Raw genomic sequence first — 15,348 nt, 5'->3', positions numbered from 1 at the left:
AAAAAAACAATATAATTCATATGAAACAACACAGCTAAGAAAATACAAATAAAATAAAAAAATGTGCAACTATCATTTATCAATAAAACAGCAATCTGCATTGTACCTTTCCACAGATGAAATATTTCAATAAACTTCTACTGCTGCTCCCCTTGCTCCACTTCTCCCCACAACCATGTGCAGAAGCAATTGATTGGAAATTAATGCTCGTTCCATGACTAGTTTGTTTGGTGGTTTGAAGTACACTTTCGCTCACTTTTTTTCTTTTTTTTTGTTTTTTGGACCCCATTTCAACTGATAAAAGTTAGCAAAAGCTGACAGGCATGATTTGCTCGAGTTAGAATAGTAATGATAATAAATGCAAAATAAACAGGAAAAAGGAAAACGATTTCCAACGGTCCAGCAGCGTCAAGCGGCATATGCTTATTCGATTTTCTTTGCTTTGTTTTTGGGTACGGTTGCTGAAATTGTTTGACGGGGAAATAGGACTAGCAAAACTTTACAGCTTGAACACCGAGCGAGTGGAAAGGAAGCCGATTCAATTGGAAAGAATACTTGTGGAATGATTCACCGCGTCATGGTTTCGTGTAAGACGAAATTACTTTTTTCTTTTCTTTCTATCCTAGTTTCTATCTACTGTGGACATAAAAGCGGAAGCATTTTGTGCAAATATTCCTAGGCTTAGTTGTTTCAAAAGCGTTGCTAAACGGTGACTTAGCAGATGTAAGTTCTCTGCTTCTAATTTACATACAGTTTGTAACAGAACTGTAAGATATCTTTTTTTAGATTGGAATAAAAAGTGAAAATTTTAGATAAAAACAATAGTCTACCAAGTTACAAATATATTTTGTATTAAATTTTAAAATGTTACCACGCTTCTGTTACGATGAAAGGGTGGGGGAGGTGAGTGGGGAATGTCGTAATAAATTCGAAGAAAGCCAAAAATGGCAAGTCAAAACCTCTCCTGAGGCCGTAGTGTCACATAAGAAGAAGAAGAGTTACCAGAATATAAAATAAAATGAAAAATAAATAAACAAATCTTTGTACCTTGAAAAGTATCGCCATTTATCAACAAATTAGCACCAACTTATAATCTACATTTTAAAAAGCATCTTTACAACAGTCAAATCAAACATGTTCTCCTGTACCCGTTGACGTTTTGTGTTCGTGTACTTCCACAACAAACGGCTCTATAAATATTGGCACATGCTCTATAGACACCAACCACATGGTTGCTTGACGGTTAACATCATCAGGTGCTTGTTTTAATTTCTTTATTATTAAATGCTAATAATTATATAAATAATAGACAACATAACATTCCATTGGAACAAGACAATCTAACGTTAGTTAAAAACAACTTGTATTACATATAATTTACACTGCAATTTGATTATTTTCAACGCAAGAATGTCACTTAAGCTTAACGTTTCATGACAACTGTACCGAAGCCTTGCCATGACAGTTCATTTTGCCGAACAAAACAAAACACAGATGTTGTTTTTCTTTTCAGCTATTAATTTTATTTTGTCTCGAATACGTAACATCGCTACATCTTTTTACTTTTCGTTTTTATCTTTTTGAAGGCAAGGCAAATTCGCACAGACATTGTTCAAGATTAAATGACGCTGCTGCCAACTGAGAGGCTGTAGTCACGTGATCAACTATTTGATCTTTGCTGTTGCCCTTGTCATTTTAGTTCTTATCTGTGCGTATTATATTGATATTAGAGGACGGTATCAAAGGGTTGAAGATACCTAAATAAAACATTATTTCTGCAGAGATAAAGGGATCCCTTCTGAGATAAAGAGATGAAGGGAAGATGAAGCTCTACAATTTAAATAAACTCATAACTGTTTTCGTCACGTAAACGATAGAATTATACATTCAGTATCCCTTTTTTTTAATTAATCTAGTACCAAGTTGCATAATTCAATTCAATGGGGAGTTTATTACCTTCTGAATCTGCTCTTTGAGCAACAGTAAGTTGCATAATAAAAATAATATACCATTTTGCATATAGCTTCAAAATCGTTTGAAGGCACGCATTCCTCTTAAACATTTGCTATAGACACGATAGTAATTACTCAAGCGATAATGTGAAATATGCATTCATCCAATTTATATACATAATCAATTGGAACGCATTCATTGAAGAACGTCAGTTGCATTTCGCTTGCATACTACTGTTTTTAAATCGCATACAAGCCATTGAACCGATTCACACATTGACGCTTTTGTTTGAAACGATTCGCGGTATTACATTTTCTTATCCCATGCTAGAGCGGCTTAATGATTTCCACGCTAGCATAGATTATGTAACAACATTTTATGGTATATTTTGTGTTGCCAAACTTGAACATACACACTTAACAAATATTGCAATTCACAGCAGCATAGGCATTTTCTACACTGTGCAACCGCACTAGCAGGTGAATCGACATTGTGTTTGCTTCCGATCGATGTAGTTTAACTGGCATGCTCAAAGCTCAAAGAAAACTACACTCTACATAATTCTCCCGCAACTAAATTAATTCAGCAACGGTGAGTTTAGTGCACATGTTTTCATATTTTCACACATATTCTTCTTTCTAATTCAATAAATTGGTATTTTTATGCGTTTAATTAGACCTTTTTTTTCAACGAAAAGAATCAATTCCTATGACGCAATGCACATTTTTGAATGACGTTTAATGCAACCTCCGGTTTTTGTTCCGTTTATAGTTGTTTGGGTAAAAAGTTCAAGCGTGTACCTATTGTTAGCAAACCAAAATCGATTTTTCCCCTGTGTATAGGCTGTATTTAGTACATGTCCATATAACAGGAGCAATTTTCAACACATGTTTGTATTAATTTAATAATATAACTTGATTGGTTATGCACGAGAATTGATCCTCCTTAAAAACATACGCATGCTGTCAGTAGAAGCGCATGCTGTCAGTAAAAGTGCATACTGTCAGTAAAAGTGCATGCTGGCAGTAGAGGTGCACGCTGCTGAAAATTCAATCCTGTGTACGTAGAACCGGTACAGACGGGGTTTGGTACAAGTCCTATCATGTGAAAGAACGGGACCAATACCCCATACCACCGTTTCGACCTTTCTTTAATGAACTTTGCCATAAATTTGGAATTTGTGTGTACAATCGTAATGCAAACATCCTTAGCCTTAGTTAGACAAGGTAAACTAATAATAAATGAAAAAATACAATATTATATAACAGCACTCAAGTATAAAGCCGTAAAAATTCTTCAATTGAATTAAATTGAAAAACCAATCCATATGTTTATGCTTAAATCTTTAATGAAAAGATGCAGCATTTTTATGCAGGTTCATTTTTGGTAAATTCGAAAAACTATCTTACCTATTACGTAGTTGATCACCTTCGGGACCAATACCGTGGTGAACATTTGTACTGATATCAATTTGGTTAAAATTGTTAAAATCGTTGCCAAACGATGTATTTAAAATGATTTTACTATACGTTCTAAACTTTAATTGTTATTTGATAATAATTAGCTTGATCCAGAATAATTTTTAGCATCAAAAGGATCACCATAGTATAGTATATAGACGCTTTATACGCTTTGTCTAGATTTATAAATGACCTTGATAATTAAGGGACTATTATCCGTGGAAATCGATTAACCGGCATCAGTCCGGTCTCGAGCACTCCCGATAATCAACGTTCTATTGTATTTCCAAGCTCTAGATGTTGAGACACGTCTCGCGTACAATCTCGTGTTGTGTATGTACTCCTTAATGCTGTCAGTTTGACAGCTGCCACTGTGACAGCACACTGACTTTATGCGCAAGATCCGCGAACCGACCACTTCCGCTGGCAGTTTGCGTAACGGGTATCCCGGTATGCGTGCGATCGCACGTATACGAGCGGTATGTACGCACACCAACAACAATTTTCACTGCACCCGAGGGTTCGAGGCAACGAAAATTTCTACCAACGTTCACTGTTCTTCGATAAGTTGTCGACCGCGTTTTGAAGTGAGTAGAGCTCCCAGCTAGAGTGCCGGGATTGTCTGTACCCAGGGTCACATTACCACATAGGAAGAGCATAGAACTAGCCCCAGTGTGAACAGTGATTGTTTTTCCAAGGAAAAAGTTTTCCACAACTCAAAACCAGCAATCAAACAACATAACTGACCGGCAGTTCCGTTTTTGTTTCTCACTGATTGGAATCCCGAGGTAGCGAGGGTGTCGGCCATATTTTTCTGCTCAAAATCGGCAATCGGCAACGTTTTGCTTTATCAGTTCGAATAGTTTTATGTAACCGGGTTTTTTTTTCGGAAGATGATTGTGTAACCCATCCATATAAAACCGAAATTCTAAAAGACAGTTTTAAGTGCAAAAATTGAAACACGGTGTGAAATTATCGAACCGCAATGGAGGAAACTGACTTACGTAACGCACGCATACATACCCGTACAGGCTTAGGAGTTTTTTTTTATTTGATGAAAGTTCTCAGTGTACTTGGTAGCGTGAAGAACAGCAAGATTTGGAACTGTTAGGGAAGCTTACAAAAAGGGAAACAATTTCCATTACGGCACAGTGCTTTAAATTGTGACACGAAATTGCAATAAGCAAAAACTAACCTCAACTAACCGGATTGCAATCTTTTTACCAACTCTTCTCCTTCAGGTCCTTCAGGTACCAGTAAAACCTAAACTCAAAAACAACATCATCATGTTCGTCTCGTCGGCTGCCCGCATTGCCCCAGTTGCCCGAAGCCTGGTAAGTAAATCCGGAAGCTTGGTGCTGTTACCGACCGGCGATACATCCTAAAATACATCGTTACATAATCGCTCGCTATAGAGAGAGTGCTTCTAGTAGTAGTACTTCTGTTGCAAAGAAGAGCACAGGTCACGGCGTTAGTTACATAATTGGAAATCATCGTTTCCCACCGGTGAAATCATTGGTTGTGACAATTTTCCATTTCGTACCAGTTTTTCGCCGTGCCAAATGACAAAATTGCAAACCACAGTAGGTTTGCTTTACCGCAAAAGTTTCATGAACATTTTCTGTGTTTTCTTCGCGCGCGCACCCGTAAATCGTAGGTCCTCAACGGAACCAAGGCGTACATCCGACCGATCAGCAGCGCCGTCATCTCCCAGAGCCAGACTCTTGCTGCCCAGAACACAGCTCCAGTTGCTCTGTTGCCACAGGTCCGGTCATTCCAGACTACCCCGGTCACCCGTGACATTGATTCTGCTGCCAAGTTCATCGGAGCCGGTGCAGCCACGGTTGGTGTTGCCGGATCTGGTACGTATTAGCGAACATTCGTAATGGAAAGAAAACCCCCATCTTCCCACCGTTACACTGCTGACAGTGGACTGATGATATGTTTCGAACGTTTTTTTTCTTCTTTATTCCCTTTTCCCTCATGAAATACCCGTTGCAATACAGGTGCCGGAATCGGAACAGTATTCGGATCGCTGATTATCGGTTACGCAAGAAATCCGTCGCTGAAACAGCAGCTGTTCTCCTATGCTATCCTGGGTTTCGCCCTGTCTGAAGCCATGGGTCTGTTCTGTCTTATGATGGCTTTCCTGCTGCTGTTCGCTTTCTAAACTACTTATCTCCCTACATAATCGGACGCAAACCCCGGTACTCTTATGTGTAAAGGAGAAGCGAAGGAGAAACAAACATCCTGCCCCCCCGTCAAACTCAAACCCATAACACACACACACACCCCCAACACGAACGAACCATTTTACATCAACAATCCCCGCGTCGTTCCCACTCTGTATTAGGGTACCTTTTTGTTCGAATCGTGTCGACTAGATAGTTTCGGAGTAGAAAAGGGAAATAGCGCGAAAAGAAGGAGGAAGTTACATTCCTGCCTTCGGAAAAGTCTAAGTCTAAGAGGAAAAGTTCAAATTATGCATTCTTAGGGTGGAATAAAACAATCCAAAACACATATTATACCAGGTGCCGCTCCTGAGCTTTTCGAAATCGATACGCAACACAAAACACACTATCGGAAGGGAGAGGATACACGATATAACAGTGGGACACTGGCACACGGCGGAACACACAGATACGCAACCTTCTGTTTAAGCGAAGCATTACAAACAAACAAAAGAATAACGAGACTAACAACCAAAAAAAAAAAAACAAAGGGTACATACAAATGCTCTTCCGGATCGTGTCTGTGGTCCGTTTGCCGCAGTTCAGAATTGCGCCAAACGCATCACCCATGACCGCGGAAGTAAGCCTGAAGGATCTCGGAACAACGATTATGACCGCTTCAAAGGGCAGTCACCAGGGAAAGTGTTAGAAGAACGACATAAACCGACACGCCCCTCCGGCCATCGATACCACCATCACAGACAAATAAGAAGTCGCAACACATCATTCCGGATTTTCCCCGGCATCCCTCCCACTCCATCCGGAAACCTACTTCCCGTATCCCTATTTGGCCCGTGTTTGGTTTGAAATTTATTTTACAAATTTCACAACACGTGTGCGCGCGGTGCTTTGTGTGCATTTTTGGGAGGATTTGTACGCAAACACAGCAACACACAATGCACGGGTACGGCAGGGTGAAGTAGGGCATCCCTTTGAGGGCGGCCGAACAGATTCTCGGATAGTCCGCGGTATGATGAATGGTGCGAACAAGGAGTGCCACTTGCATAACCAGGGCCCGGAGGGTGTCTCTTTCCCTTGGTTTTTGAGAACATCCACAAAACATCGGACATTTTTGCCGTTGTAAGAAAATCATGAAACGCGCACGTTAGAGAGAGAAGCAGAAAGCAGTGAGTGGTGATCCAAACGTAAATAAAGAATGAGACTAGTTACTGGTACAAAACTGAAGAGAAAATGGGTATTCTTTTCTTTTTCATTTCTTTTGTTTGCCGAAATTATGAAAGACGGGAAAGCAGCAATTACGCTCGTAACAGCTGACCGCGTTAAGAATTGGGTCAGCGAACAGTGAATAACTTCTAAACACAATTGATTGAAGAAGACGTTGTTCGATAACTAGGTCATGTGATCAATAAAGTTTTCATGCAATTTAACAAACAATGCGTTATGTATAATGTTGAAAAATTACGCTAAAATTATGTTTTCAGTGAAAACAGAGTATACCATCTCTGTTCATAGCGAGCTATGGAAAAGGATTGTTACATCGTTGGTTATTTGCTGTTCAATGAATACTTGATTTCTGCCTGTGGTTTCTTTATTCAAGTGAAGTAATTGGTCAAAGCAACACTTCATCTAAACAAGACCATCTCGTTTTAAGCATAATTACGATACATGTCCTGTTTTTTTTCCTTTTGAGAAAACATCTATATCCTCTACAAGTAGTCGTGTGTACTTGGAAAAATGGGTTTGCATTAGATCGTTACATGAAACATTCGATACGGTTTCCTGTTCTAAATTCTATTTAAAAAACATAAATTCCACAAAAACAATTTCATTCTTCAATTTTCATTCAGAATATGTTGCACAAATGCGACATATTTTTATATGCTACATTCACATACCAGATGAGAAAGGGAAATATCATGAAGGGATCTTCTTTCTCGCTTCCACTTCGAACGGGAAGCCGTTTGACATTTGACCATCGTGGCCCATGCAGCAATGAAAACAACAACACGAGTCCGTTGCTGTAATGTCAGGCATTCTTCTCAATACGTTAAAAACAAATATTTGCCAATAAAATGAAACGCATAAAAAGTATTGTTTCCTTTTAATCTCATCTATCAACATGTAGCTAATGATTTAGGAAAAATATGTAGACAGCATAGTTTTGCTGCACTGGCACACACAATCTTTCTCCTGATTATATCACAAAAGAAAATGGTGTAATTTAATCTAATATTATCAACAAAAATATTCATTTGCCCTTTGTTTCCCAATCGGAATACATATTCGACCCCAGAAGCTCGTTAAAATGTAAAAACAAGAAACAAAAAAATAAAAAAAATCTTCCATTTTCCAAATGCTGCTGCACGGTTCCCACCAATCATGTCACGTAGGCAAAATCCGTGCAGCCGCGCTGTCAAGCTGCATCCCACCACATTGACAGCCAGCTGTCACGCACTGTGCTTTGTTCGTGGTAGACGAGAATCGCCCTTTCATTATCGCTTCGCTGCGGAAGGCAGTCATTATGGCTACCGTAACAGGTAAAAAAAAGTGAAAATTTCCATACATTTCCCAACAGGAGCGTATGAGCGTATTTTCCCGCACCATCCGAGGAGCGAAGCCGTGCAACGGCCTTGCGGATAAACCTTTGTAACGTGGCACAACAGTTGGTGTGTGTGTGGGAGGAAAATGGTGGCGCGAAAAAGGGTGCTACTGCTGAGTTGAAAACGGGATTCCCCACCCCCCTCCCTCCTTCTGAGGGTGAGTGTGCCTGGAGTTTTCCCTGCTGCCTGCCTGGAAACGGGGTTTAAGGGGGTGGCGGGAGTGGGGTGCACGGATGCAATAGTTTCCCAAATTTCCACGGTTCGATCCAATGGTGTTACGGGTGAAACGCATATTTTACCGCGTGGCTAAATGACAAATCGCAATTGAAATTGGTATCTCGTGTTTAGGAACGAGCGTGTGTGTGTATGTTTGTGTATGTGCGATCAGGAAGAGTGGGCCCATGTGTTACCCCGTGCGTGTGTGTATGTAGGCTAGTTGTATGTTATGCCCAATCGAGTCTACCGTTTCCGTGTTCGTCATCCATCAGGATTTGCCAACAGAAATGACCATTCGAACCACCTGTTATTGATGAACGCAGTGGAATTAATGCGGAAAGGAAAGTGCGTACAAGACGCAATATGGAAAGTCTGTGATTTTGTTGCATCAGGTTAATGTGGAGTAGGGATGAGAGTGCAAACGTATGTACAATGGAAGCAAACAGATGCTACGTGCCTAGGTGTCCTGAACTAGAAACATGAACCCTGAACAATGTAACAGATTAATAGGTGTTGCTTTATGTAATTATCAAGCATACAACGAACTGTAAAAGAAACCCACCGACAAGGACGTTTGGTGTTTGCGTATGTGTATGGAAGGGAGATCGAGTTGTCGCTTCAATAATTGTACTACAATCAAAGCAGCACAATGGTGGTTTATCAAGGCCAGCCAATCTCTTGCAATCATCCGACAGCATTTCGGGAACCACTAGCTAATGCGCACATCCCCGTTATGGTTGTTTTGACGCATTCCTTCGAAGATGGTAGTGGCTAACGTGGACTGGCAAAAACTAACTTACCGTATTCTCTTTCCTTCGTAGGAAAAAAAGGAAAGAAAGCGAAAAAAAATAACAAGCTGTCCCTGGGTGAGTTTCTTACCGATGGGAACACGGCCGATCGGAACCAGGTACAGGTAGCGGTGCCAGTAAAGCTGGACTGGGGTGACGATTGTGATGACGATGATGATGATCGGGTGGTCCGGACGCAGGTGATCGCCCTGCCGACGGCACCCCGTGCGAGCCGCATCTTGAATGATGACTCGATTCCACAAAACCCTCCGTACTCGATCTACGTGTCCAACCTTCCGTACGACATCAACGAGAACGATCTGTACGAAATCTTCGATCACGTGGAGATCGTCGCGATGACGTTGCCGCGGGACGATAGCGAAACCTGGCGACTGCGCGGCTTCGGTAACATCGAATTTGCCACCCGAAACGATCTGATGTCGGTGCTGGCGATGCCGGAACCGATGGTACACAACAGGCGCATTCGTATCGGGCTGTACAATGAGAACGATACGAAGCGTCGCAATAATCGGTACGATAACTTCTCCGGCGACAGCGAGCGTCCGTCGTCCGGCGGGAACTGGCGCGACCGGCCGGAATCGGCATCGCGACCGATGATGGACCGTGACCGTGATGGGGGCGGTATGCGCCGTCCGTACAGCAGTGGTGGATATGGACGTGATCGGGAGGACCGTGACCGTCCGTCTGGCGATTCCGGCGGTGGTAACTGGCGCACGACTGACAGACCGGCACCGCAATCACCGCGTGCACCCCGTAACTACGACCGTGACCGTGATCGTGACCGTGACAGTAGCAATGGTTTCCGTCGCGGACCGGACAGTCGCGGTACCGTCGGTAACGGTGGTATGCGCCGGGAACAGGAGGTACCGATGGAGCGACCGAAGCTGGTGTTGCAACCGCGCACCCTGCCCCTGCCAGAGCTGCCGAAACCGCGCGCCACCGATTCGGACGATGAGTCCGAGCGGCACGCGGGCAATAATGGTAAGTATGAGGAGCCGGTGGAGGAACCGCCGAAACCGAAACCGACTCCCGTACCGGCTGCCAAGGTGTTCGGCGATGCGAAACCGGTCGATACTGCGGCACGCGAGCGGGAAATTGAGGAACGATTGCAGCAGGAAGAGTTGCTGCGGCGCAAAAAGGAGGAAGCGGCTGCCGCGGAGGAAAAGATTAAACGGGACGCGGAAAATCTAGACACGACCACGGACGACGGTGGCGATAATAAGCCGGCTGCTAGCACCAGACCGGGAAGCGCCAGCCGTAGCAGCACCGAGCAACAGCAGCAGCAGCAGCAACCGATCGCCAACTGGCGCGTACGCAGTGGCACCGAGGAGGAGAAAGGTAAAGCTAGCGAAGAGCGTATCCTTTCGCCCTCGCGGAGGTTTAGTCCTAGCGGAAGGTATAACAGTAACAGACGCACTGCGGGTATGTACTGCGAACGGTTTTGCATTCAGGCATATTGTTTTATTCACCTCGCTCACCTTTTCTACACATATCTCAGCAAAAGCGTGTGCTTGAGCGTGATTATTTGTTTTCGTTTTGTTGTGTGATATTTATTTGAACTTTTGTTTTTTTCCACTTTCAGTGTTTCTTTTTTAATCTTTCTAACCATTTACGCCACAACATCAACTTCTTTTTTACACAACTAGCTGTTTTTGTACTGCTGGTATTAACACTAAAAATTATTTCTTGCTCTCTGCATATTCTATCCGTCCGTTTAGGACGAAACGCAATCTATTCAAGATTAATCTAGTCTAGATTTATCGTAAATCTTTGTGCAGAAATCGCAATAATTGTGCGTGAAACATGCATATTTTACTGGAAAATTAACGTTAAAAGAGGGAGTTATGATCATAAAAATCCTCATAAGTAATTAAATCAACTCGGGGGGGATAAAGGGCCCCGGCCCACTCGGCAGGACTGGGGTTCAAATCCCATCCGGACCGTCTCCCCGTAGCAATAGCTGACTATCCTGCTACGTGGTAAAATAAGTCTTGATACGGCCAGGCCGTTCTAATCGAGCAAAAACAATTAAATCAATCCTACTATCCCGCCTAAATCGGGTTGATTTATTTCAACATACAGTGGAACGCCGATTATCCGAGCTCGTCTGGACTAAGCCCCTGCCGGATATGCGAATAACACGGATAATAGGCACAACTCTTTTTATTGATAAATATTAGTGTTTAGTGTGTAATGGCTGAACTTTTTTCTTTTAAAGCCGGGCATAGAGCCGCCACGGGCACAGATCTTGGCAGTAGTAGCTGCACATCTTGCACAAAGCAATATGTTAATTTTCTTATTTGCATTTTGCAAAAGAAATCTGTTCCATTTGGTCGAATTCTATCATTTCCTATTGGGGCTTTTATTTCCTGCAATCAGCGGTTTGCAATTAATATGTCAATTCGCCTTTGGAACAGTCATTTCCGAGCCGCACGGATAAAAGGTACACGGCGCTCCACTGTATTTACTAATGCAAGAAAAAATATTGATTCACTACGATTGCGATTTTTTATACGCCTTTGAGGTAAAAAAATCATTTTGACAAAAATAAAAGATGTTCTTATTTCGACGTAAAGATTTATAATAAGTCCCTTATACTGCGTGTTCGAGCGTTTTTTGTTGCATTAGTTCGCTGTGTGAATTAGTGATTTCCAATTAGAAATATTATTATTACCATTATCCTGCTATTAACCAGCTTGTTTCTCATACCTTTGTGTCGAGCGAAACTATACTTTACATTTGTCGTGCTGCTGACCGTTCATTGCATTTCCTGAGTTTGTTTTTTTTTCAAAATGCGTTGTTATGCGAATGTTACTGAGTTGCCGTACGGCCATCGTCTCATTTTTGCACCAAAAACAAAAAAAAAGTATCCATCATTAAATACTGTTTATTCTGTTTTTCTTTCCATTTTACTTATTTGCTTTTTGTTTTACTTTTGCACACCGTGACCCTCAGAAGATCGTCGAACAGACAATCGTGATCAGCGGGATAATCGTGGTATGAATCGCCCAACATATAGTAATGGAGTTCACAATCGGTAAGTATGTAATGTTAACAATCGTTTGTGGTTTCTTTTGTTTTCCCCAACAACTCCATTACTGCATTATTGTGTACAATCTGTTTCAGTCGTTGAGTACAGGGCACTCGCTGCTACTAATGTACATTATGATACTTCACTTGCTACTTCTGCAGGCATATGGGAATCCTTAAAAAGAAAGTTTACAACTTACGTGTATCTTTTTGGTTAACCAAAAGCGACATGAATTCACAAGCTTTATTTTTACGGTGAGGCCCTTAAAAAAAGCTTTATTTTGTACTGTTTCTTCCCAAGTTTTAATCACGCACTTTGGGGAGACAACGGCTGGTGCGCAAGTGCGTATGAAATTAAGGGGAACGGTCCGGTGGTGTATGTGTTAAACGGCGCCCGTTTCACGCGACAGGACCGTGTATCAAATCCCATCCGGACCGTCCCCCCGTAGCAAGGAGTGACTTTCCGACTATATGGTAAAATAAGTCTAGTAAGCCAGAAATGGCCGGCGTGACCTGTAAGGTCGTTAAGCCATGCATCATTGTTACGTTGTTTAGATAGCCTGTGTCTAGGCGTGCGGCGTTCGGTCTAGGCATCGGATGTGGAAAATTACGCTTGGGAGGTTCATCAACGGTAATGCGAAAATAAAATATATTAAAATATGAACCACTACCATTCTACAATTTTTTTCTCCTGCAGAACCCAAAATAGGGAGAATGGGGTGGGGTTGGGGGGTCTCATATAAAGGGAATTTTTTTTTAAATGATGTGGAAAATTTAAGAACAGAAAACAGATAAACAAATGTTTATATAATGAATTTTATTAAGTAGAAGTTGTAATCATAACGTCCTTCGGTTGGTTTTATTTAGAGTGCGTAAAATTTTAATGAGGTTCACCCTCGATTCGTTTAATTAATTTCAGCGATCATGATCGGATGGATCGTGGTGGTGGACGTGATCGCACCCAGCCGTCCCGTGACATATATCGCAATGGGGAAACGAAGGATCGCCGCGATGCCCCGAAAACGGCCGAAAAGGAAAAGGAACGCGAGCCGAAAATATTAGAAGAACGTATGCCGAAATTTCAAGAACCAACCGGACCGGTAAGTGATTGCTGTCCAGCACGAACGCACTCTCAAATTACCTGTTACATGTTTCAATGGTTTTTTTTGCTTTTCACTTACTTTGCAGAACGTACAAGTCAAGAACACCTTTGAAGGGTTATCAGCGGACGAAATTGATGACTGAAACAATACCAAAACCACCACAACCATCACTAGTTGACCTCCCGCTGAAGGAAGAAGAGCTACTAGCTAAAGGAAAACGAAGATTTTGCAACTGCAAAACAAACACACATACACACACACACATAAACGCGCGCGCGTACATTCAGTCTGGGTGGATCGTTGGATTGGATCTGATGGGAAGCGCCTTCCGGCTGGGCTTTCTATTACTCTTTTTTATTGTTTGGATATATTAGAGCATCCGTGGTAGTGTTTTTTCTTTTCTTCCTCCGCCCCCCTCCCTTTCTCTCTCTCTCTCTCTCTTTCTCTCTCTCGTATGAGCTAACGTGGTGGGCATTGTTGCATTTCTTCCCTCTCTCCACCACCCAACCCTCCCTCCCGTACTCCCCATGACGGGATTCATCTATTATAACAAAAGAGCGAAGAAGAAAAAAAAACATAAGGTTACACAATTAGTTATGAAACACTTACATGCGTACAGGAAATGCGATTTAATGAACATTCTGCTTTATAAGGAAACGAAAATTAATAAATGTCAGGACACTTTCTCCGCAAAACAAACAAACAAACAAGACAAAAAAAACAAACGAAAACACCCCGGAGAGGGCTAAGACTGATGGCGTGGAATTGCTGTACAATGGTGCGCACGCGGTGGGGTGACGGCAACCGAAGGAAAACTCATCAGAACTCAGCAGAGAGTAAGCGGGCGAACGAGTAGGGAGGGAGGGAGAGAAAGAGAGAGAGAGAAAGAGGGAGGGGATAGAAAAGATTAGCTAAAATACAGTAAAAGGGTGCGCCTTAAAACGCTTTAGTGTAGGACAATTTGAATAACCGATAAAAACCGGAAGGCGCTCAAACTCTATCTCTCTCCCCTCCCCCCCCCCATCTCCTCCCATCCTACTTCCCTTCTTCACGCTGAGCATTCCCAATTTATGTCAATCCCATTAAAACAAACAAAGTGAAGAGAAGAAGCAGATGAAAAGAACAATACGCTACTCAAAAAATGTTCATTAGTAATTATTTGTTTGATATTTAACACCAACAACATAAAAAAAAAGTATGTCCGCCTGTAAAAGTTACACTTTGTTTGTTTTATTTTTCATTCTTTCTTTTTTTGTATTCATGTATTGTTGAACTGTGAAGCAATATTAGCAGGCAGATGGGTTCGGTTTGTTCCCACCAAGGGCACTAGTGCGAGCAAAATGGGATATGCGGATAACGTGTTCAATAGATTATGTTACCGATTTCATGGTAAACATAGTTTGTTCATATTTATCTCATTTTCCGATTAACTTCTTCCCTTCTTGCTCGTTCTCCATCCATTCCCCACAATCGTTTAATAGTGCAGTAGAGTAAATGCGTGCGAAAATCATTTTCAATGTACTTTTTGCTTCATGTAAACGCTCCGTTTTTGTTTTTCGAAATAAAATAACCTGCGATGCGTATCCGCATGCAGAATGGAGTAAATTTGGTTTAAAAGAGTTTTCTTGTGTAATAAAAGTAAAGGATTTTTTTTCCCATCAGGATGCGGCATACGGCTTTTACGTAATGAAATCGCGGTCTAGCTGACCTTTGGCACAAAAAAAGGCACGATTTCAAACTGACCGTTACGAAGCATGGAAAACAGCAGAACTGCATGGCAAAAAGAGATTGAGGGTTATGTGCGAAACAGCATCATTTAGGGAGGAATATATTAATTATTAAAATAATAATATTAAATCATAAGGAAGTAACAAAACAGACGGGGGGGGGGGGGGGGGGAGGGGGAGTGTAATTTAAAATACGCATGTGGTGACCATATGACAATTAGCAGTACTAGAGTGACACGTCGCCGTGTTGATGCATGT

The 15,348-nt window shown here is 41.9% G+C and overlaps 2 protein-coding genes across 6 annotated transcripts; both read left to right on the top strand.

Moving 5' to 3' along the window:
* The first annotated feature begins 3,846 nt into the window (after positions 1–3,846).
* LOC125766461 (ATP synthase lipid-binding protein, mitochondrial) lies at positions 3,847–6,836 on the top strand. Its single transcript, XM_049432445.1, has 4 exons — positions 3,847–4,000; positions 4,655–4,747; positions 5,071–5,275; positions 5,420–6,836. The coding sequence occupies exons 1-4, from the start codon at positions 3,866–3,868 to the stop codon at positions 5,581–5,583; spliced, it is 597 nt and encodes a 198-aa protein (XP_049288402.1). The 5' UTR covers positions 3,847–3,865; the 3' UTR covers positions 5,584–6,836.
* Positions 6,837–8,012: 1,176 nt separating this feature from the next.
* LOC125766366 (eukaryotic translation initiation factor 4B) lies at positions 8,013–14,580 on the top strand. 5 transcript variants are annotated; one of them, XM_049432247.1, is made up of 5 exons: positions 8,013–8,142; positions 9,243–10,652; positions 12,189–12,267; positions 13,180–13,360; positions 13,449–14,580. In XM_049432247.1, exons 1-5 carry the CDS (start codon positions 8,127–8,129, stop codon positions 13,503–13,505), a joined length of 1,743 nt encoding a protein of 580 aa, XP_049288204.1. In that variant the 5' UTR covers positions 8,013–8,126; the 3' UTR covers positions 13,506–14,580. The 5 variants fall into 5 exon arrangements, with proteins under 5 accessions (XP_049288204.1, XP_049288196.1, XP_049288231.1 ...); XM_049432239.1 differs by having other exon boundaries at positions 12,186–12,267; XM_049432264.1 differs by having other exon boundaries at positions 8,014–8,142; positions 9,243–10,568.
* Positions 14,581–15,348: the final 768 nt, after the last annotated feature.

This window comes from Anopheles funestus, chromosome X, assembly GCF_943734845.2.
Source record: "Anopheles funestus chromosome X, idAnoFuneDA-416_04, whole genome shotgun sequence".
In the NCBI taxonomy this organism is placed as follows: Eukaryota; Metazoa; Arthropoda; class Insecta; order Diptera; family Culicidae; genus Anopheles; species Anopheles funestus.
Note: the sequence above shows the minus strand (reverse complement) of the source record. Positions and strands in the feature narration are given on the sequence as shown.

Coding starts and splice junctions, on each gene's coding strand:
- LOC125766461 (XM_049432445.1), top strand. CDS start 3,866: ATGCGTGCGATCGCACGTATACGAGCGGTATGTACGCACACCAACAAC. Junction 4,001..4,654: donor GTTGTCGACCGCGTTTTGAA/GTGAGTAGAGCT, acceptor CTTCTCCTTCAG/GTCCTTCAGGTACCAGTAAA. Junction 5,276..5,419: donor GGTTGGTGTTGCCGGATCTG/GTACGTATTAGC, acceptor GTTGCAATACAG/GTGCCGGAATCGGAACAGTA.
- LOC125766366 (XM_049432239.1), top strand. Junction 10,653..12,185: donor CAGTAACAGACGCACTGCGG/GTATGTACTGCG, acceptor CGTGACCCTCAG/AAGATCGTCGAACAGACAAT. Junction 13,361..13,448: donor TTCAAGAACCAACCGGACCG/GTAAGTGATTGC, acceptor CTTACTTTGCAG/AACGTACAAGTCAAGAACAC.